The sequence below is a fragment of the Moschus berezovskii genome, chromosome 15, assembly GCF_049115385.1.
Source record: "Moschus berezovskii isolate FMDL1 chromosome 15, NW_MosBer_1.0, whole genome shotgun sequence".
Lineage (NCBI taxonomy): Eukaryota > Metazoa > Chordata > Mammalia > Artiodactyla > Moschidae > Moschus > Moschus berezovskii.
The window spans coordinates 29,897,777-29,918,348 of NC_142474.1; the positions used below are offsets into that span (position 1 = coordinate 29,897,777).

Here is a 20,572-nt window from a genome sequence, read left to right on the forward strand (position 1 = left end):
TAAAACCCCAAGCCACCTTTCTTATTAAGCTGTTTCTTATCTTGGAACATAGTTTCCATAGAGTGTTACTTATGTTAATATGCAGGTGTTTGCTATTATTTCTAAGTGAGTAAGTAAACTTCATGTCTCATTTTTAATGCCAAGGATGGGAAATATCAATAGATAAAACAGAAACAAAAGCCCTTGGAGTCCTTGTTAATTTCAGGTATAAAGGGTCAGTCTGAGAACCAACAGCACAGACTTGACATGAAGGGTGATGTCAGATGGCTCTAAGACTGCAGGGCCGTGACAGTGAGGCTCAGGACGCCACCTTTCCAGGACGATGGAGAGGCAAAGATCGTGAAACTGCAGCATTTGGAGGGACTGCCGCCGACGTCCAAAGAGAAAGTGGTTGGGGAGAAACAAAGCTTGCTCTCTCACAAGGATCTGCTTCCCGAGTGCAGCTGCAGCTTGTGCCACAGGCCATGGGGCAAGCATGATGCTTGGAGACCATGGACATGCAAAGTCCAGACCCACACTGTACACTTCAGCTGGAATTGTCCTCTTTCTCTGAGATTAGCAGAGGCCAACGTCTAGGTCTAGGGGGCAGTGGGGAAAGCCCAAGCTTAAATAAAAGTTATAAAATAAACAACAGGACTGTCCTACTAATTTTTACAGATCCACACAGAGTTGAACTTGATGCAACTCCCTACAACTGCCACTGCTGCCCGGGCTTGGGATGTGCTGAGGAGAGCACCTTACCACTACAACACCTTGTGAAAAAGTCAACTCTTTTAAAATTACAACCTAAAGAGCCAACGGGTAGCACTGTACTAACTTGTCTAAATGGGGGATCTCAGGGGGACGACTCCCCCTGTGCAGCTGAGCATCCCTGATTCTGACCAAGGGAGCCAGCAGTGTCCACCCTCAATGACCACAGCATGACGCTCCCACGTTAATGCCTAAGTCCCAGGGTGTCCCAGACTTCAACCCCAGCTGCAAACCTAACAGGCATTCTACTCAGGTATATGGAGACAACCATGACCTCAGTTTCCTAACAGGATACCTGAAACAACACAGCATCAAGTACCAGTTAGTGCAGGATAAATGGCAAGTTAATGAAAACGACAATGTCTGCTTGTGAGTGGCTGGGAAAACAAGCCCTCGTGAACAGTCTGTGAACATTTATCAAGGGCCCCCCAGTGCTCAGCACAGAGCACGCAGCATCTCTGTCCCCTGCGAGGGCGGCTGCTTCACTGAGACCTGGCAGAGAGAACTAGGCAAGCGCAGGTGTGTTTCTGAGGGTGCTCCCAGCATGGACGCACACCTCTGACCGTCACCAGGAGACCGGTGTGGAAGAATCCAGGAACAGCCATGTGCCGGTGTTCTCTACTAAGACCACAATGAGAGCAGGATGAACTCCAGAGCCCCTGCCACGGAACAAGCCCCATGCCCGTGAGTGGAGCAGGAGGCTACATCCAGTTCACGGCACATCCTGCCTGCACCCCGCCCCCTGCAAAACCAAGCTCACAAACATTTCCACAGCTGTAACTGAGCTTCCAAAGGCTGCTACTTTCTGGGGTCTCTGCTTTCTTTATATTCTTGTATATTGTCTTGTTTTCTATGTATAAATTGATCTTTGCAACCCAAACACAGTACAGCTGTATTTATACTGGGGGAGGCCCCCATTTACCTTCCTGTTGTAAAGGTATATTAAATATCACTTACACATCTGCATCAGCATATGAAAACCAAAAACATAGTACCCAAGTCTGATACCCGTGAGAGAAACAGCTGCTTTACAAATTGGGCTCCCAATCTGCCCACAGTTGAAAACCCACATATAACTTATGTTTGGCCTCTATGTATGCAGACTGTGCAGTACTGTAGTACTTACTGCTTAAAAGCAGGCCCTGTGCAAGTGGACCTGGACAGGTCAAACCTGGGTTGTTCAAGGGTCAATTATACAACTCAAAAAGAGGAAAAAACTAAGAGTCGCCATGCTGTGCTATGTGCTTAGTTGCTCGTGTCCGAGTCTCTGCGATCCCATGGACTATAGCCGCACAAAACAGTAATCCACTCCTGGACACACAGCTGGAGAAAACTCAAAAGATACATGCACCCCAAAGCTCACTGCAGCACTATTCACAAGAGCTGAGACACAGAAACCATCTAAATATCCACCAACAGATGAATGGATACTGTGGTATATGTATACAACAAAGTATTGCTGCTGCTGTTGTATATGTATACAACGGAGTATTGCTGCTGCTGCTAAGTCGCTTCAGTCATGTCCGACTCTGTGTGACCCTATAGACGGCAGCCGATCAGGCTCTGCCGTCCCTGGGATTCTCCAGGCAAGAACACTGGAGTGGGTTGCCATTTCCTTCTCCAATGTGTGAAAGTGAAAAGTGAAAGTGAAGTCGCTCAGTTGGGTCCGACTAGTAGCGACCCCATGGACTGCAGCCCACGAGGCTCCTCTGTCCATGCGATTTTCTAAGCAAAACTATTACTCAGCCATAAAAAAGAATGAAATAATGCCATTTACAGCAACACAGATGGACCCAGAGATTATCATATTAAGTCAGAGAAAAACTATTTACAAAACAGCAAAACAGACATAGAAAACAAAGCTATGGTTACCAGAGAGGAAATGCATGCTTGGGTAGGAGGATAAATTAGAAGTTTAGGAAGAAAAAAATGAGGCCTGAGCAAGAGACTCCAGGAGGTGTGAGCACTTCACATCAAGTGAGACTCCAGGAGGTGTGAGCACTTCACATCAAGCACTTCACATCACTTCACATTGGCCTATCCCTTCCCAATCAGTATATGCCCATTAGCTGTTAATCGTGGAGATTCTGCAATGGAATTAACACACGTTATTTGATGCTGGCCATAAATAGGGTCATGTTATGTATCCACTGTTAAAGATGCCACCATCTAAATAAGAAGTGCACAAAGGACTGTTTAAGGAAAGTTTTCTTAAAGGATTCTCAAGGCCACCAGGTGTGTGAGAAATCAGTCTGCTCTTGGACACAGTGCCAACTTCAGGGACCCAAGGACGAGTCAGTCAGCCTGTGAAAAACTCAACCCTGGCTCTCAGGAGCCAAATGGAAGTCACCAGGGATGTTGGGACAAGTGTGTAAAAGAAGAAAAACACATCCTGTTTAACAGGAATATAAAACAACCAGGACCTGGAACATCTGGAAAACACATGGGAAACAGACCCAGCCTGTGGGCTGCGCGGGAAGGGGCTCAGAGCCGCTGAGGCCTCTGTGGTCATAGAAAGACTTACAAGGTCAACAGAGGTCCCACAACTCCAGTCATAAAGATGGGATCCCAGGTCCCCACTCTAATCCATCCCCTCCTCAACACGAAGACAAATTCCACCCTCATGAAGGCCCACCTGAAGCACTGGGCACCTTGTCCAAGCCCCATGACACGTTTCCTCAACAAGTCATTGTGATGTTCACACAGGCATGCGTGCTGTGAGGGGCATGGCTGGCCAGAAAGCAAAGGTCACCGGGGGAACTAGCAGACAGTAAGGGGAACAGCCAACTGCACAACTTTTAATTTATGCCCTTTATCAGAGCATAATTCACTTCACTTGAAACAATCTGAATAATCAAATACTAATAAAGGACAGTTCTTGGTGGAAAATCAGAACTAAGTTAAAGATATACCTTATTCCTAAACTCACTGCTAAAACAAGTTTGCAAGAACACAACCAACTAGGAAACAGAATGCTTAGAAGTGCATCAGGCAAGGAGTTTCACAACAGGGTTGGGGCTGGGTCTCCACAGGTAACCCTTGACACATCTATGCCATGTTAAAAGTGGGCCAGTCATACAGATGGTTATATCTACACGCCAATCCCAAGTGCCAAAAAGGGCCCCAAGCTCCTGGTTACGTGGCTGACAACCCTCATAGGTCCCTGTTACAAGTCTCCAGGTCTGAGAAGACCACCCTTCTGGTCTCTGCTACAGCCAGGGTGCTTGGCACACAGGATACAATAAATATTTGTTGAATACAATGAGAAGTCTTCCTAAAAGTCACAGATCTTATTTCCTTAAAGTCTCCAGTTAAAGCACCTTCCTTAGAAGCACGTTGAAACCAGAACTACACAGCTCTGAGGAAATCAAAGAACATTTGTCTGGGGTTGGCCCAAAGGCCCAGATAGAACCCAGGTATTCCATCCTGGGCAAGCTCTTTACAGGTGCTTCAGCTTCTGGGAGGTTAGAACAGGTACAGAAACATCATAGTCACTGAAACGAATGAGCACACATAAACTGCTCAGAACAGGGTCAGCCTGGGTGGACTGCCCACTGTGAACTGTTGTCAAATGGAGGCTCAGCCTCCCCCATACCAACCAACAGGTACAATGAGGTATGTGAACACATAAACACAATGAAAAGATCTTAACATCTGCCTTTCCCTCCTGCAAAATGCCCAAGATCATGAGGCTGAAATCTCATTCCATCAAGTATACAAATTACACGGATGTTACCTAAGGCCAACACACGAATTAAGCAGTATCTTCAATTTCACTCACATGCTGTTGTTGTAAAGTCCGATCTCTAAGCTCATCGATTGGAGGCTGGATTCAGAGCAGAAAACCTGCCCTGACCTCCAGGGTCTCCCAAGAAAGAACAGAGAGAAACCAAACCAGGGCGTGGGATCAGGATCCACAGGCCTGAGCCAGAAAGGGGATGGCGGGGCACATCTTCTGGGGAAGCTGAAAGTGATCCCTTTCTACTGTGAGGTCAACCAGAGGATAAAATACAACATAAATTTGAATCTTACATCAAATCGACAAGTGACGCAATAAAAGTTAAAAATCTGCATTTTACGGCAAGATACATCAGTTCAGTTCAGTTCAGTTCCGTCGCTCAGTCGTGTCCGACTCTCCGCGACCCCATGAATCACAGCATGCCAGGCCTCCCTGTCCATCACCAACTCCCGGAGTTCACTCAAAGTCATGTCCACAGAGTCGGTGAGGCCATCCAGCCATCTCATTCTCGGTCGTCCCCTTCTCCTCCCGCCCCCAACAAGGTACATACTCTTTCAAAAAATGAAACCGATTTTCTGAAGCGATTTTTTGTTGTTCTTTGCTTCTCATAGCATCAAATACCACACAACTATCCTAATGTTATCCTTTACAAGAGTAATCGACTAGAAACAAGCGAAACAAAAGCGACAAAAAACACACTTCAGGGTGGGAAAAAAAAAAAGACCGATAGGGAAACTTCACCTCCTTTAAGATGTCTAGAGAAACTACCCTGGTTAAAAAAAAAAAAAGGGTGGTGGTGGGGGATTCAACCCTACGTTACACAGTTAAGGCAGAATCATTTCCACGGACCAGCAGCTAGACCAGGAACTTCTAGGAAAAAGCATCGCCCCGCTCTAGGGTCACCCCGCTGCGGGTCACCGGGCGGCGTCCTGCTGGCGCACTTCAATCCGTTCCGACCACGACCCGGCCCCTCGGACACGCCCGCAGCGAGCGGACCGGGCCCGGCCCCTCAGAGTGGACCCTGCCCAGCAGGCCGGCGCCCTCCGCCCCCCTCCAGCCCACGGTCCGCGCCGTCCTCCCTTCCCCCTCCCCGCCGCCGCCGCCATCTTCTCCGCTTGACGGAGCGCGGCCGGGCGCGGGCCCTGCGGCGCCAGGCTGGCTGGCCTCCAGGTCCACCATCCCCGCCAGTCCCGCGGGCGGTCGCCCCTACGGCCGGCGCCCCGGCCGCCACTCACCGTGGGCCGCGAGCCTCCAGGGTTTCGCAGCCATTTCCTCCGACCGCCGCAGAGTGGGCGGGCGGGGTTGGCGCCGGCCACCGAGACGCGTGAGGTAGAGCGGCCGCCCGCGCTCCCAGTGGAGGGAAGACGCCGGCCACCGAGATGCCGGGGGTAGACTGGCCGGCCGCACCCCGAGCAGCGCCCCGGCGCGGCGGGCGGAAGGAGGAGCACGGCCCAGGCCCCGCCCCTGCCCTGCGCCGCGCGGTGGCGGAGTCCAAGGGCCAAGGCTGGCAGCGCAGGCGGCGCGGCTCCCGTCAGCCACCCTGGGCCCAGTTTGTGGCAGAAAAGTCGGGCATCCGGACGCAGAAGCAAGGCGCCGCGTTCCTTTCCTGCCGGACTGCGTTCCCAACTTCTCTGGAACCCGAGCCCGCTCCCTACCGGGCCAAACAGCTCAGCGCCGGGGCAGTTCCAGCCTCAGCGCACACAAACGGGCACACCTGCCTACGGGGACTGCAAGGAAAGGGATCTGACAAATGATAACCCTCCACCTGGATTTTCTTCACTCAGTGCTGCCTAGTATCAGTTAACACCCCAGTACCTGTGCGTGCTTAGTCGCGTTGGACTCTGCAACCGCATGGACTGCAACCCGCTAGGCTCTTCTGTTCATGGGGATTCTCTAGTCAAGAGTACTGGAGTCAGTTGCCATGCTCTCCTCCAGGGGCTCTTCCCAACCCAGGGATCAAACCCAGGTCACCAGCACTGCAGGCGGATTCTTTACCGTCTGAGCCACCATGGAAGCTCCCCAGCACCTTCCCCTCCCCAAATACTCAACAAGCAGACATCAGAGGGGAAACACCTGCTACCCTGGGACGCTGGCCCCAGGACAGTAACTCCTTAAGTGCCCTGTGTGTAATAAAGCTGTACCCAAGACCCTACAGAGGGCTGCCAGGTGCTTCTGTAGGGGAGCACTAGGGGCCTGGGAGCAGGTGTGCTTCTAAATAAACATCTGGAAAGACCACACAGCCTGCCAGGCTCTCAGAGAATGCCCCTTTTCTTCAAAGAATTCCAACACAGTTTGTTTCTGTTGGTGTGATTCCATTAGGACCACTTCCATGGAATCTTGCAGACTAACTTCACACTCCAACATCTTGACCGTCTTCAGGTTTGTCCCAGATGAGTGTAGTGAGAAGTTCAGAAACATGACAGATTGAGTTGAAACTGGCTTGAACCAGCAGTATGATCTTGGGCAAGCTGTCTGTTGAATGGGACTCATATGCTGGGGCGCAAGGGAAGCTATCTTCAAAGGCTCCCTAAATGGGAGCTGGAATGGGGAAACCCCACCCAGCCTCTTTGACTGAAAATCTTTACATGAAGCAAACCAGCAGCAATGTCTTTCTACAAGGTGAGTTTTTTTTTTCCAATCTGTGTTGTCTTTTCACTTTCTTTTTTTAAAAATTATTTTAATTGGAGACTAATTACTTTACAATATTGTAGTGGTTTTTGCCATACATTGACATGAATCAGCCATGGGTGTACATGTGTTCCCCATCCTGAACCCCCCTCCCACATCCCTCCCCATTCCATCCCTCAAGGTCATCCAAGTGGACCAGCCCTGAGCACCCTGTCTCATGCATCAAATCTGGACTGGAGATCTATTTCACATATGATAATATACATGGCTCAATGCTATTCTCTCAAATCATCCCACCCTTGCCTTCTCCCAGAGTCCAAGAGTCTGTTCTTTACATCTGTGTTTCTTTTTAACTTGTGTGCGGCTTCAGGTGGGCACTGGGTCCTGTGAATGACACCAAGGCTCTGGCTGCCGATGGAACAGGAGGAAGCTCTGGACAGAAAGCTCAGGGGACAGAAAGGAGACCCCAAAAGGAAGCCCCACCTGTGCCACTACAGTACTTGGGTTGGGGATGGCAGCTCAGGCGAGCACTCGGGCAGCAAAGGAAAGGAAATTGCACCTCGCCTCCCTTTCTAATCTCCCAGAGGGAGCTGGCTGTGACCATGGGCTACAGGGTTCAGAGGCATCTGCCACCTGTGGGAGGAGGCAGGCCCTTGTCCTTCTATAACCTCTTCAGATAATTCAGTTCACCTGCTGTCACTCCTCACAGGAGTTGCTCTTCCCTGGTGAAAAAGGTATTTCTAGAACTGCAGTTTGGGTACTTTTAGTTGAAGTCTACTAGCTAAGAAGGGGCTTCCCTGGTGACTCAGATGGTAAGGAATCTGCCTGACATGCAGGAGGTCTGGGTTCAATCCCTAGGTCAGGAAGATCCCCTGGAGAAGGGAATGGCAACCCACTTCAGTATTCTTGTCTGGAGAATCCCATCAACAGAGGAGCCTGGCAGGTTACAGTCCACGGGGCCGCAAACACAGCACTGAGCAACTAACACTTTCACTTTCATTACACTTTCAGCTAAGGACTACCTTCTCCTAACAAACTTACTTTAATAGCTAAACCTAGAGGAACAGGTTTAAAAGGAGTCTCCAATTGTCTCAAATACCCCAAATACACAAATAAAAATCCTGAAGTTCAGGGAACTGACAACAACAGTGGTTCAGAGGTTAGGAAGCTAAGCAAGCTTCCAGGCCTCAAGGGGTTTCAGTCTTTGAGGAAAAGTATGGGACAAATACGACTGATGCGTCCTCAACATGTGTGGACACCAGGTCCTGCCACCAACACCCATGAACAATTCTGAGGAAATTTATGAAGGCAGAAAAGCACACCTGGAAAAGTCAGCAATCCTTTTTAGAAGACCACTTCCTGGTGTTCGGCCTTCTCTCACCCCTGAGTTAAAGCCCAGTGGAAAGCAGGGTCCTGAGCAAACCACCCCTCTCTCCTGGTGGTCAAGTGCAACCCTGAGAGACAAGGTAAAAGTGTGTCAAGACCCTCTCCAAGGACAATTTAAAACCAGATGAGGCAGCAGCCAAGTCGCTTTATTGTTACTCTTGTTCAGAATTCAAGGGTGAACAGGCTAGCACCCACCTGCAGGCAGGCCAAGAAGGGGTCAGGAAGTTGGGGTCAATGGTGGGGCCCACTGCCTGGCCCTGGGGCAAGGTCGCCAGTGAATCTGGACCCAAACTCAGATGCAGGCCTGGGCTGGAGGGGAGATGTCCGGGAGAAGAGAGGAAACCAAGGGTCAAAGTCTTGGTGGGACCCCCTTCGCTCCTCCTCCCTGGCCTTGGTCAGCATTGGGTGTTTTTGAATAGCTAACGCATGTGTCCTCTAACCCCAGGGGCCATGGGCTGCAGGGCTCAGACTTCAGAACAATGCTGGTTACTCCTACCTTTCAGGATGGCTCCTGATACTGAGACTACTTTCCCCATAAATTTAGTGAAAAGTAAATAGCTAACTTCAGAAGAAATATTTTAATAAGTATGAGGCATAAGAACTGTATTTCCTTGCTGGCTAGTTTCATCTCAAGTCTCTAAAAGAACACACCAAATAAAAAAGCCAGAAAAATCAACTCCTTTCACAGAAAAGCAGTTTAAGAGTAAAGCAGACACAAGCACGTGGCGTGCTGCCTGCACCACACTGTGCCTAGATTCAGCATTTCCTCACAAGCTCGTCCGTCATACCACAAGAGCAGGTGACAAAGGAGAAAGGCAAAACAGGCCAACAGATCTGAACTGAATTCTGAAGGTGGCTGGTGAGCAGGAACAGGAACCTCCCTCCACAGGGTGGGAGGGGATGGTCAGCGGAGACAAGGAAGGTCCCAGAGCAGGGCCACAGCCGCCAGTCCTCAGACGCAAGTACGGCAAGTACGTATCGACAAATAACTGTCGTTGTTTAGTCGCTAAGTCACATCCGACACGACCCCATAGACCGTTGCGACCCCGTGGACTGTAGACTGCCAGGCTCCTCTGTTCATGCGATTTTCCAGGCAAGAATTACTGGACCTGGTTGCCATTTCCTTCTCCAGGAGATCTTCCTGACCCAGGAATTGAATTGGTCTTCTGCACTGCAGGTAGATTCTTTACCTTTGAGCCACCATGGAAGTCCTAAGTAACTGTACTGGCTACATTTTAAGAGATTATTTTTTTCCAAAATTAAAATGCTTGAAAAATGAAAGATTCACGAAAGTCAGGTCTAACAGTAGCTTTTTGGATTTGTCCAAAAGAGAAAAAAAAAAAACATGTAATTTCCTGTGCTTGCCTGGATCACAGAAAAAAAATGGTGAAAGTGAGCAAAGTGCATTTGAAGGAAATCTCAACAAGAATAACACAAGTTGAGCTACTAGGAAATTTCAGAGAGATACCCAAAAGGTTTTATTCTGAAATGTCAACAAATCAATATAGGAGACCAAGAATGTTGCCTTTTACAACTATACAGAAAAATGAAAAATCTTGTGATTCTGTCAGGCATACCAAAGTTTCTCTCATTCCAATAGAAAGTAAAAGCATTTAAAGAGTAAACATAAGAGAATTTTAAAGTCAAAAAAAGAAAAAACAAAATTTGGCAAGTTTTCAAAAGAACACATGGTTATCAATTGAAACAATGGCTCATCTTTATTCAGTATTCTATCTCCCATATCAGACATCTGATCAGAACTGGGCTCATGCAAAAACAAAACAACCAAAACCAAACAAAAACAAGAAACCCCGTAAAGCATATACAGATAAGTTTTCAATAGCTGTGCACACATATGTTATGAGATGTTTATATACACAAGTGCATGTGTCTGTATCTATAACCAATGTATTTATCAAAGCCCTCTCCAGGCAGGAGGGAAGGGAATGGCGAGTTTCAGCAGAGATGGTCTGCAAACAGCCCACTGACTGGACAGGGCAGGTAAACTGCCACTTGAGCTTGCTGCCTGTGCCCCACTGTCCAGCCCAGCCTTCAATCCACCCCATGTGTTTTAGGCAGCACCGTGCTAGACACAGTTTATGTTACATCCTCTGCAGGAATTAAAAACTCAAAAAAAAAATATTACTCTAAAATATTACTTTACCCATCTAAAGAAACTTATGACATAACCAGTGCTTGCTGGTTTAGTGGTATAATCCAGAAACGGAAATACAGTCCAGCAGGGAGGAGGAGGGCAACCATCTCAGACCCCATGACACATGCTTCACAGGGTCTTCATTCAGCTAACTTATCTGGATACATGCAGCAGAACTAAAGCATAAAAACAGTCTTCTTTACTCCTTTCAACAGCTTCAGGATGAATCTAAGAACAAGACCCTGAGTAAAGTCAAGGCTATGGCACTTGACCTTTTGGAGTTTACTGCCCACTAGTGGTAAGGACATTTAGCCATTACTGGTTAGACAGCATCATCAACTCACAAGACAGGAATCTGAGAAAACTCTGGGAGACAGTGGAGAACAGAGGAGCCTGGTGTGCTGCAGTCTGTGAGGTCAACAAGTGTCGGACACGATTTAGCAACTCAACAACAAGAACCGATAACAATTCTGAGCAGCAATGTCCAATCAGCTTATGCCTTACCCTGAAGAAACAGGTTTGATTTGCCAAATTCCCTGGAAAGCAGGGCTCCAGCATTCAGGAGTTTGACTCCATGCTTTGAGGGTTTGAGAGAAAGACAGAAACACCCTCCAAAACACTGCGGTTCTGTAAAATGTGCATGACACTTGGTCGTTGAATAGTCCAGGATTTGATTAAAGGAGGTACTGTGTATTTTATTCTCAAAACACATTTCATTTTAAGATAATTCTTGCATGCTCTTTTAAAACTAATAAACCTAACAACTCTCCTTAAATAACTGCTCAACTTCCCTGGTGGTCCAGAGACTAAGAATCTGCCTGCCAATGCAGGGGACACCAGTTCGATCCCTGATCTGGGACGATCCCGCATGTCTCAGGGCAACTAAGCCTGTGCACTAGAGCCCACACTCTGCAAGGAGAGAAGCCACTGAAATGAAAACCCTGCACACCGCAACTAGGGAAAACCCTCACTAAGCCAGAAATTAATAATTTTTTTTTAATAAGGGACTGCTGATCTGTGTGATTCAGTACCATTCTCAACTTCTTCCTCTGCTCTCACTACACCCAGACCGCTGTTTCCCATCTTTTGTCCATTTCTGCTGAGACAGCTTTTAGCGAAGGTCTTCACCCTCACTCACTCATCTGCTCCTCCACATTCTCCACAAGTATCTACGGAACCCCTGCCATGTACCAGAAGTTTCAGCTCTTGTGAGGGTCACATGTTGGTGGAGAATTGTGACACTATCAGGCATCAGTGATATAGAACGGTGTGCTGAAGGCAACGAAGGGATCATTTAGGGACCGAGGGAACACAAAGCAGTGGACGACACCCTGCTTTGTCGGGATGGTATTCCCACTCCTAGGCACTGGCCTAGGAGTGCTGCACCCAGATCCATCTCCTGAGAGCCCAAAGGAAGGGCAGGGTGCTGAGGCTTTCAGCTATGCTCACTCTGCACAAGCAACTGGGGAGTCGCTGAGGGGTGTGAAGAGGGGGCCAGGGACAAGAGAGATGACCCTGCCTGCTGTATGGGTTTCAATAGGAAGTCAGTATCTGGACAGAATTAAAGCAGAGCAAGACCACTTCTGGCAGTGAGGGGCCATTAACCTATGATCCACAGAGGAGGCGCAGCTGAACCTTCTTTAGACTGGAACACCCTCGCTCTTTAGGGCACCGGATTTGTGCTTGTGCACCCTTGAAAAGAATTTTAAAAATCTGCACCCTTGCCCACTGTAAAGCTGGGGTGTAAAGTTGTTCAGAGGATTAACTGCTTGAAAAGAATGTAATTGCAGACACACTTCATTTGCATTTTGAATAGATTAGGGCCAAAGCTTTGGACTTGCAGATTTAGTTCAGTTCACTGACGGGAAATATCCACAATTAGTCGTCTTTGTCTAATCTGTTTACCAAACTGCACTTACTTTCTGCAACAAGTCCCAGTGCATTTCCACGCAATCACACGGAACCATCTTAACTTTGACTTTTAACAGAACGACATTGGAGCTCATCGGATGGAATAAAGGGCTGCCCCTTAATTTCCTTCCCGAAGGATTCTAAAATCTTTTAACTTGATTCTCCATCAACTGGAAAACGGGACCGACAAAGGATGAGACGGTTGGATGGCATCACCGACTCGACGGACAGGAGTTTGAGCAAGCTCCGGGAGTTAGTGATGGGCAGGGAAGCCTGGCGTGCTGCAGTCCACGGGATCGCAAAGAGTCGGATACGACTGAGCGACAGAACTGAACTGACCTGGAAAACGAGACCTTGCTCTGACGTAATCTGTACTCTTCTCCCGTGGACGCACAGTAATAACCGAATAAACACGTGAATGTCTTTCTGCGCCTCCGCGACCCCGGCCGCAGGGCAGGAAGACCCTCCCGCTCCTCGAGCAGCGGCCGCAGCACCTCGAAGCCCTAGCTGCACAGGCCTGCTGTCCCCGCCCAACCAGAGCGCGGATTCTGAACCACAGGCGGGAAAGACCGCCGGGCCCCTGGGAGGTTCCCTGAGGGCAGGTCTGGCCCTGTAGACTTGTTCTGGAGCAAGCTGGTGTGCGTTCCCCGCTGTGGTCGCGTGCCCCGGAGCTCACCCCAACCGTTGGAACTGAGAGCTCCCGCCGTCCGCGCTCGGGCGGCTCCTCCCGGGCCTGCGCGAAGGCAGGCACCGGGTCGGGAGGGTCCCCTCCTCCGGGCTGCGCGGAGCACCGGCGCCTGTACCCCGTCCCCGCCCCATGCCCTCGGGCTTACACAAGCGACGAGAAGGACGCTGGGACCTTCACCTCAGTCTAGATGTCGCCGTCCCGGCGCGAAGTTCCCCTACAACGACGCCTCCACGGCGGCCATCTTACTCAGAGGCAGCCGATGCCTTTTGACTCTCGCGCCAATCCGTAGAGCGAAGGCGCAGAGAAGGGAGTTCTGCGCAAGGACGGAAACTGGAGTCCCGCGTTTCCGGGCGCCGCACCCCGCCCCCTCGTAAAGGCACTTGATTGGCTGCCGGCTCGCGATCTCGCGATCTCGCGGGAAGTTGCTGAGGGGGCGGCCGCCGGTGCGTCTGCCCTCCCGTTCCCCGCCCCCGCCTCCGCCTCCGCCGCGGCCCCCGCCTCCGCCTCCCGGACCCCGGCGCCGCCACCTCCCCCTCCCCCACCCCGGTCCTGCCCGGCCCTTCGAGCGGCCGCGGAAACCGCGCAGCGCGGCAGGCGGGATCCGCACGGTAAGATGGCCGCGGCGAGCCCAGGCGGCCGGGCCTAGCGTCCCCGCCGGAGTGCGGCGGCCGGTAGGCGGAGGGCCGGACTGGGGTCGGGGCCAGGGAGGGATCGAGGCGGGCCGGTGAGGAGGCTGACCGGGCTGCGGGGTTGCGCCCGCCGGCCGACCGTGCAGGGGGCCTGCCGGTTTCGGACGTCCGAGCAGGTGTCCTCGGGCCGCGTTCTCGGGGGAGGCGGCGCCCTCAAGAGTTTCCAGGTCCAGCTGTCTCCGCTTCCTAAGGCGGCAGAGTCCGGGCGTGGACTCGGTGTTGTTGATGGAGCATGTTTTGAGGGGCGGCGACGCCTGCTGGGAGGTGATAGTTCTTCACAAGTCGCACAGGTCTGCGGCGGGAACTGTTTGCACCAGGACTGCATTCGAGCAGACACTGAGCTGCCGAGACAGGACTTTGCTCGTGGGGCGAAGGGTTCCTCGCAGTCCGTACTGTTTGTGGGGTGTTTAAGTGGTCAGTTTTTCCTGCACAAAACAGAATGGGTCGGTTCTTCAAAGTTGTTAACTTTCCAGTACTGCTCTGTCGCTCATGACTGAGAGTGCGGGGAGTTGCGCTAGTGGCCGCAGCTTAGAGAAATGACCTTGTGTGAGGGACGGCCCCTTGGTTTTGTCTCAGACAAGTTCTCTAAGGCGGATCAGAGTTGGGCATGGCATCCCCCGGCGACCGAGGATTTTATCTTGCTCCCCTCTGCTTCCCCACCGACACTGTCTCCCTGGGCAATCTCTGGTGAACTCTTGGCTTTCAGTCATTTTGTGGTGGACATTGCCCTAATTAATATTTCCATCGCTCAACTGGGGACCTGTAATCCAGGTGCCTGCTTGACTTCTTCTGCTGTGGGTCTGATAGTCACCCCAAACTCGCCCGACTCCTCAAACCTGTTCTTCTCCCAGTCTTTCCTCATTTGGGACTCCATTCTCCAAGGTCTCAAGCTTGAAACCCTTCCATGGTCCATGAATCTTCTTTATCCCGCTGGGTCCAGCAGCAAGGCCCATTGGCTCAGTCTACAGAGTCTTGTGGGCTGTGCTCTTGGTTCTTCCACTGCTGTCCTCTTGTTTGGGTGGCCCCTCACTGGTCTTCCTGCTCAGCTCTCACCACCCCACAGGCATCCCATGTCCACTGGGAAACCAGAACCATGTTTTAAATTGCTTTTATTTATTGAGGTAATTGAGCATGTGCTTTGCTTTATATAAAGTAATATCCACAATAGCTATGTCAGTAACAAAGGGTAAAACTGAAGTGGACAGTGGGTGGGCTCACCACCCATCCTGACACCCCTGCTGGGGCTCCCAGGGGCCCCTTCCCGTGATAACCACCTCCTGAGTTTCAGGGTTCACACTCTTACTTGAAAAAATAACAAATGGTTTTTGCTATGAATGTATTTACTACTAAGTAAAAATTGTATAACTTGTTTTTGTTCTTTAAAAAACTGCTGCCCTTGGGTCTCTACTGCAACTTGCTCTGCTCTCTTCACATAGCTGGTTTCTAAGTCCCCTGTATGGGCTTGTTCGTGTATTTTAACTGCTTTGGTAAATTCTGTTCCATTGATACAGTCAGTGGTCCTAAAATCCACAAAACTTTGAAAACCAAAAGTTTTTGGTCTTGTTTTTAATTGATTTCATGGCAGAACCCGACCCCACAAAAGCTATTTAGTAACTTCTGTTCCACTCAATGTGATCCTCATGCGTTTCACTGAAGCAGTCATGTCCAATCGTAGGGTGCTGCTGCAGACCCCAGGGAGGATGTCTTGTGGTAACATGTACCAAGTAGTCTTTGTACAGCCTGAACAATTCTGAAGTCAGAAACTGGTCTGCCCCAGGGCTTTGGTCCTTTGGGACTGCAGTCCTATGAGCCATCGTTTGCTTGTCGCTGCTGCTGTTGACTAACTCCTGGGTAGGCAGTCTCCATAGTGTTGCCATCCTGAACAGTGACTCTGAGCACAGGCTTGTCTGTGTCTGGGACACAGTAGGCTGTTTTTCGGGGTCCCGCCTAGCAGAAGAGCCATCGGTGAGGAGCAGAGCACACATGCACAGCCTTTCAGAGTGGTGCTGAGTGTGTTGCTGTGCAGTCCGTTCTGACCACAGGGTAGGGGCTCAAGAGACCATGCACGTGTCTGTGTGAGCACTTGGTGTTGTCAGTCTGCTTCATCTCTGTCAGCGTGGAGGGTGTGCAAGATGGCTTGTCTTGAGCACACACATCATAGCAGGTGAATGAATCTTCAGCATGTACCTCTCCATGCTACCCTGTGCTTAGAGGAGCATCCATCTATTAACAGATTGCCACTGGGCCTGGAAGGCCTTCATCTGACCTGGACTGACCTCTTGACCTCCTGGTACTCAGACTCCTGGCTCTTCCTCATGTTCATCCTGCCTTCTGAACCCCCCAACCTTCTCTCTGGTCCCTGAGCCTGTGTTTGAGTCTCAGGCCCTCTGCATGTGCTGTTTTCCACATTTTAAGCATCTTCCCTCTGTCTACCCCATCTGAAATGATCACAATTGTGAGAATTCTTCACCAATTCTTAAAATATTACTTTTTTTCCCTGTAGAAATAAATCAGAATGAGTTACACAGAAAAACCCGATGAAATCACAAAGGATGAGTGGATGGAAAAGCTCAATAACTTACACGTCCAACGAGCAGACATGAACCGTCTCATCATGAACTACTTGGTCACAGGTGAGGGCTGTGCTATGGGTGCTGCCTCTTGGGCACCATTCTCCCTTTCTGGGCTCACAAGCAGGACTTTACCACTGGAGGGTCCTGAAAGTTAGGTTGTGTTCAGGCATCATGGAAACACAATGCTCTTGTAACAAACTTGTAACTACCATTTTAAAGAGATATCCTCTTCTGGAGATGAAATCATGATTTCAGGTCTCTGAGATCTAAAGAAAAATCCTATTTCTTGGCCTTTGACATTTTTGCAGTTGATCTACATCATTAACAATGTGCAAAAGTACATTTAAAGTCCAAGTCATTAATCTCTTCTAGACAGTTTGGTAAATGATACTGGACTGTTTCTAGAAGGTGTGTCCAAGTCGAAGAAAGGGGGAGGGACCTATGGAAGGAAATGCATGTGCTCTGTGATAACACCCCATCCTCCTGACCCTGAGGAGGAAAGGGTCGCTCTGCAGAGGTGAGAAAACCCACATGTCTCCAGAAAGTGAGTCTCCTTCCTGGAGTTTCCAGTGACCTTGGCCCCCATCAGTCTCTGAGATTGAAGAAACTGTGTACTCATTCACAGTGGGAGGGCACCATGCTGCCCCTGGAGCAGGTTGGCAGCTTCTCCACATAGGCCTGGACCCCAGTGTGGGCGCCTCAATGCCCATCCTCCCCTGACTGGAAGTTAGAGTCAGAGGGGAGGGGGCAGGGCAGGTGGAAGGAAAGGAAGTGTAGCTGGTAAGTCACAGAGGTGTTAATCCCACATCCCAAGAAAGTGCAGTTCTTACTAGAGGTTTTCACTCATAGAGGATGGGCTTTCTAGAGATAAAAAGCCCTGGTGGTGGTATCTTGCTGATTTTCTGAGCAGTGAAGGTAGTTTTCTTTTCCAGAGGGCTTTAAGGAGGCAGCGGAGAAGTTTCGAATGGAATCTGGGATTGAACCCAGTGTTGATCTAGAAACACTTGACGAGCGAATCAAAATCCGTGAGATGATACTGAAAGGCCAGATTCAGGAGGCCATTGCACTCATCAACAGCCTCCACCCAGAGCTGCTGGACACAAACCGCTATCTCTACTTCCATCTGCAAGTGAGTTATTTGTGGACACTTGATGAATTAAAGTTCTTCATGTTCAGTCAGTCGCTCAGTCATGTCCAACTCTTTGCGACCTCATGAATTGCAGCACGCCAGGCCTCCCTGTCCATCACCAACTCCCGGAGTCTACTCAAACTCATGTCCATCGAATTGGTGATGCCATCCAGCTATCTCATCCTCTGTCATCCCCTTCTCCTCCTGCCCCCAGTCCCTCCCAGCATCAGGGTCTTTTCCAATGAGTCGACTCTTCGCATGAGGTGGCCAAAGTATTGATTCTTCATGTTAGCCATCCCCAGCTTCCGGGCCACAGACTGATACCTCCTATCAGGTCAGCGGCAACATTACATTAAAAATAAAGGACACAATAGATGTAACGTATTTGAGTGATCCCAAACCATCCCAGTCCGGGGAAAAATTGTCTTCCACAAAACAGGTTCTTGGTGGCAAAAAGCTTGGCAAGTGGACGTGTTAGTCACTTGGTTATGTCCAACTCTTTGCGACCCTGTGGACAGTAGCCCGCCAGGCTCCTCTGTCCATGGAATTACCCAGGCAAGAATACTGGAGTGGGTAGCCGATCCCTTTTCCAGAAAGCTTGGGGACGGCTGCTTTCTGTTATTGAGAGGTAACGAGGCTAATTTCATTAGAATATTGCTGTAATTGATGAGGGAAGGGGTTTAAGTTAGCTGCTCTGCCATGTATCTCAGAAGCTGTTTCTTGCTTTGAAAATGCAAATTCAGGAGCTTGGAGTACTTAACAATTGTCCTCTGAGAGGCCCTTTTCATAAGAAGCAGGTGCAGCCCTGGGGTGGGGTGGGTGTCGCTGGCTGGGCGCAAGTTGTTCACCCTGTCTGCCTGGCCCCCAACCAGCAACAACACCTGATTGAGCTGATCCGCCAGCGGGAGACGGAGGCGGCACTGGAGTTTGCGCAGACCCAGCTGGCTGAGCAGGGTGAGGAAAGCCGCGAGTGTCTAACCGAGATGGAGCGCACATTGGCCCTGCTGGCCTTTGACAACCCCGAGGACTCACCCTTCGGAGACCTGCTCAACATGATGCAGAGGCAGAAGGTGGGCTCCAGAGGGCTTCTGGTCACACCCTCTGTGGATATTCGGGGCAGGATTTCCAAAGAAACGGGGCAGTGTGTGTGGTGTGACCAGGACACTGCTGGGAGGGCCCCACACTTTACTTGTGACATACTAGGAGCCCAGGGTGTTGAGACCGTTAAACGATAGTTAAGCCTCTTTGCCTGTTTTTTTTAATCCGAGCTGGCTTACTGTGTGGAGACTCTTCGGAACAGATGTTCCAAATATCTTTTGATGAAAATCCCACACGTGCTTTGGATTCTTTTGCACTCTCTCTCACGGCTTCTGTGTTCCCAGCAACAGGGCAGCTCCCCGACCGCAGTTCCCCTTGCCCACTGCACTGACTGTCCTGAAAGGAGGGTGTCTTTGGGGTCCTCATCAGGTGTCCTCGTAGGGCTTGTTGGGTGGAACTGGTGTCTCCTCCCTGCCAGTTCCCTCATGCCCAAGCCGGATGTGACATCTGCTGACCATACCGTGTGCCCCTCTGGGCAAGGACTGTGTTTTACATCTCCAGAGTGCCCGACAGTCACAGGCTTCATGTTTGTTTAAATAAGTAGCCAGCCTCTTGTGTAAAGATGGTTTTGAAGATGTATAAGGTGCATCTTATAATGGATCCCTTTTGCAGGTGCTCTGTGTGTGAGGTGGTTTTTATTGGTTGTCTATTTTCTAGGTATGGAGTGAAGTGAACCAAGCTGTCCTGGATTACGAGAATCGTGAGTCAACACCCAAGCTGGCAAAGTTGCTGAAACTACTCCTTTGGGCTCAGAATGAGCTGGACCAGAAGAAAGTAAAATACCCCAAAATGACAGACCTCAGCAAAGGTGTGATCGAGGAACCCAAGTAGTCTGTGTGGGGGCCCCGCTGCATGGCCCCAGGCCCGCGGGCGCCACCTGGGACTGAAGATTTTTACGGCAGCAGAGAACTCTCTTCTCCCTTCTTTTACTGTTTGTTTGTGTGTTTTGTTTTTGTTTTTTTGACCCTACATCATTTTGAAAGGGAAAAGTGGCCCTTTTAAGCACTGGAAAACTCCCAGTGCAAGATACCGTCTCTTCTGGAAGGCCGGCGAGGACTGCCCCATGGCCTGTGCTCGGCATTCTGGGCACTTCAGCTTCTGAAGGCGCCTCATCTTAGGGTCGCTAATCCACTCGAGGCCCCTCTCAGAGCAGCGGGCAGCACTGATGACTGTCTCGCTCTGTCAGCATCCAGGAGGACAGCATGTCCTCCTCGCCCCCATCTTGGCCGGCCTTCGTGTAGAAGTGTTTTCTTTCCCTCTTTGGTTTTTGGTTTGTTTTTGTTTTTTCATAGGAAAGACTATATGAATTTGTAAATCCCAATTCAAAGACTTCTTTTGTGCGAGGGCACTAAGTTTGGTTGTCTTCTTGTTTGGTCTGGGTCATGTGGCTTTGGGGGAGATGGGTGTGTGTGTGTGTGTGTGTGTGTGTATGCGGGGCGGGCTGTGTGTTTTTTAATTTTTTAAATATATATTTTGGTGCTGTAAGTGGTGAGAGACTCTTTGCTAGTGGATCAATGAACCATCTCTCCTGGGCACTTTTGTTGAAAATAAAGGTTTCTCCTTAATTTCAAGAATGACCACAGTGGTCTCTCAGAAGTGTTCATCATCTCAAGTACAACTTTTGCTTTTGGGGTGGCTTCCCCAGGGTGACCGTAGTGACACTGTCTGGTACCTACAGCCAGAAGGGGGCAGCTCCCAGTGACACGTGATGGTGCCAGGCATGCGCTGTGGTGCAGTGGGCTCTTGAGAGGCACTTCTGCCTCTCACTGTGTCAGCCAGTCTGTCAGACATCCAGCTCCTATTCCCTCATGTCTGTACCCTGCCCG

At 50.0% G+C, this 20,572-nt stretch overlaps 2 protein-coding genes across 8 annotated transcripts in view; one reads left to right on the forward strand and one right to left on the reverse strand.

The window, feature by feature from the left end:
- DIDO1 (death inducer-obliterator 1) overlaps positions 1–13,577 on the reverse strand; it is a 49,914-nt gene extending 36,337 nt beyond the window's left edge. For 2 of the 6 annotated variants that reach the window (XM_088843921.1, XM_055433581.2), the window contains exon 1: positions 13,435–13,577. The gene's annotated coding sequence lies outside the window, so the exon portion shown is untranslated. Of the gene's footprint in view, positions 1–5,724; positions 5,854–13,402 lie in introns of those variants that run through there. The other 4 variants (XM_088843918.1, XM_055433574.2, XM_088843920.1 and 1 more) reach the window with 2 other exon arrangements.
- A 136-nt stretch (positions 13,578–13,713) lies between these two features.
- Positions 13,714–20,323, forward strand: GID8 (GID complex subunit 8 homolog). Of its 2 annotated transcripts, none has more exons than XM_055433614.2 (5): positions 13,714–13,865; positions 16,450–16,579; positions 17,452–17,648; positions 18,521–18,718; positions 19,404–20,323. In XM_055433614.2, exons 2-5 carry the CDS (start codon positions 16,462–16,464, stop codon positions 19,575–19,577), a joined length of 687 nt encoding a protein of 228 aa, XP_055289589.1. In that variant the 5' UTR covers positions 13,714–13,865; positions 16,450–16,461; the 3' UTR covers positions 19,578–20,323. The 2 variants fall into 2 exon arrangements, with proteins under 2 accessions (XP_055289589.1, XP_055289599.1); XM_055433624.2 differs by lacking the exon at positions 13,714–13,865 and adding an exon at positions 13,909–13,928.
- Positions 20,324–20,572: the final 249 nt, after the last annotated feature.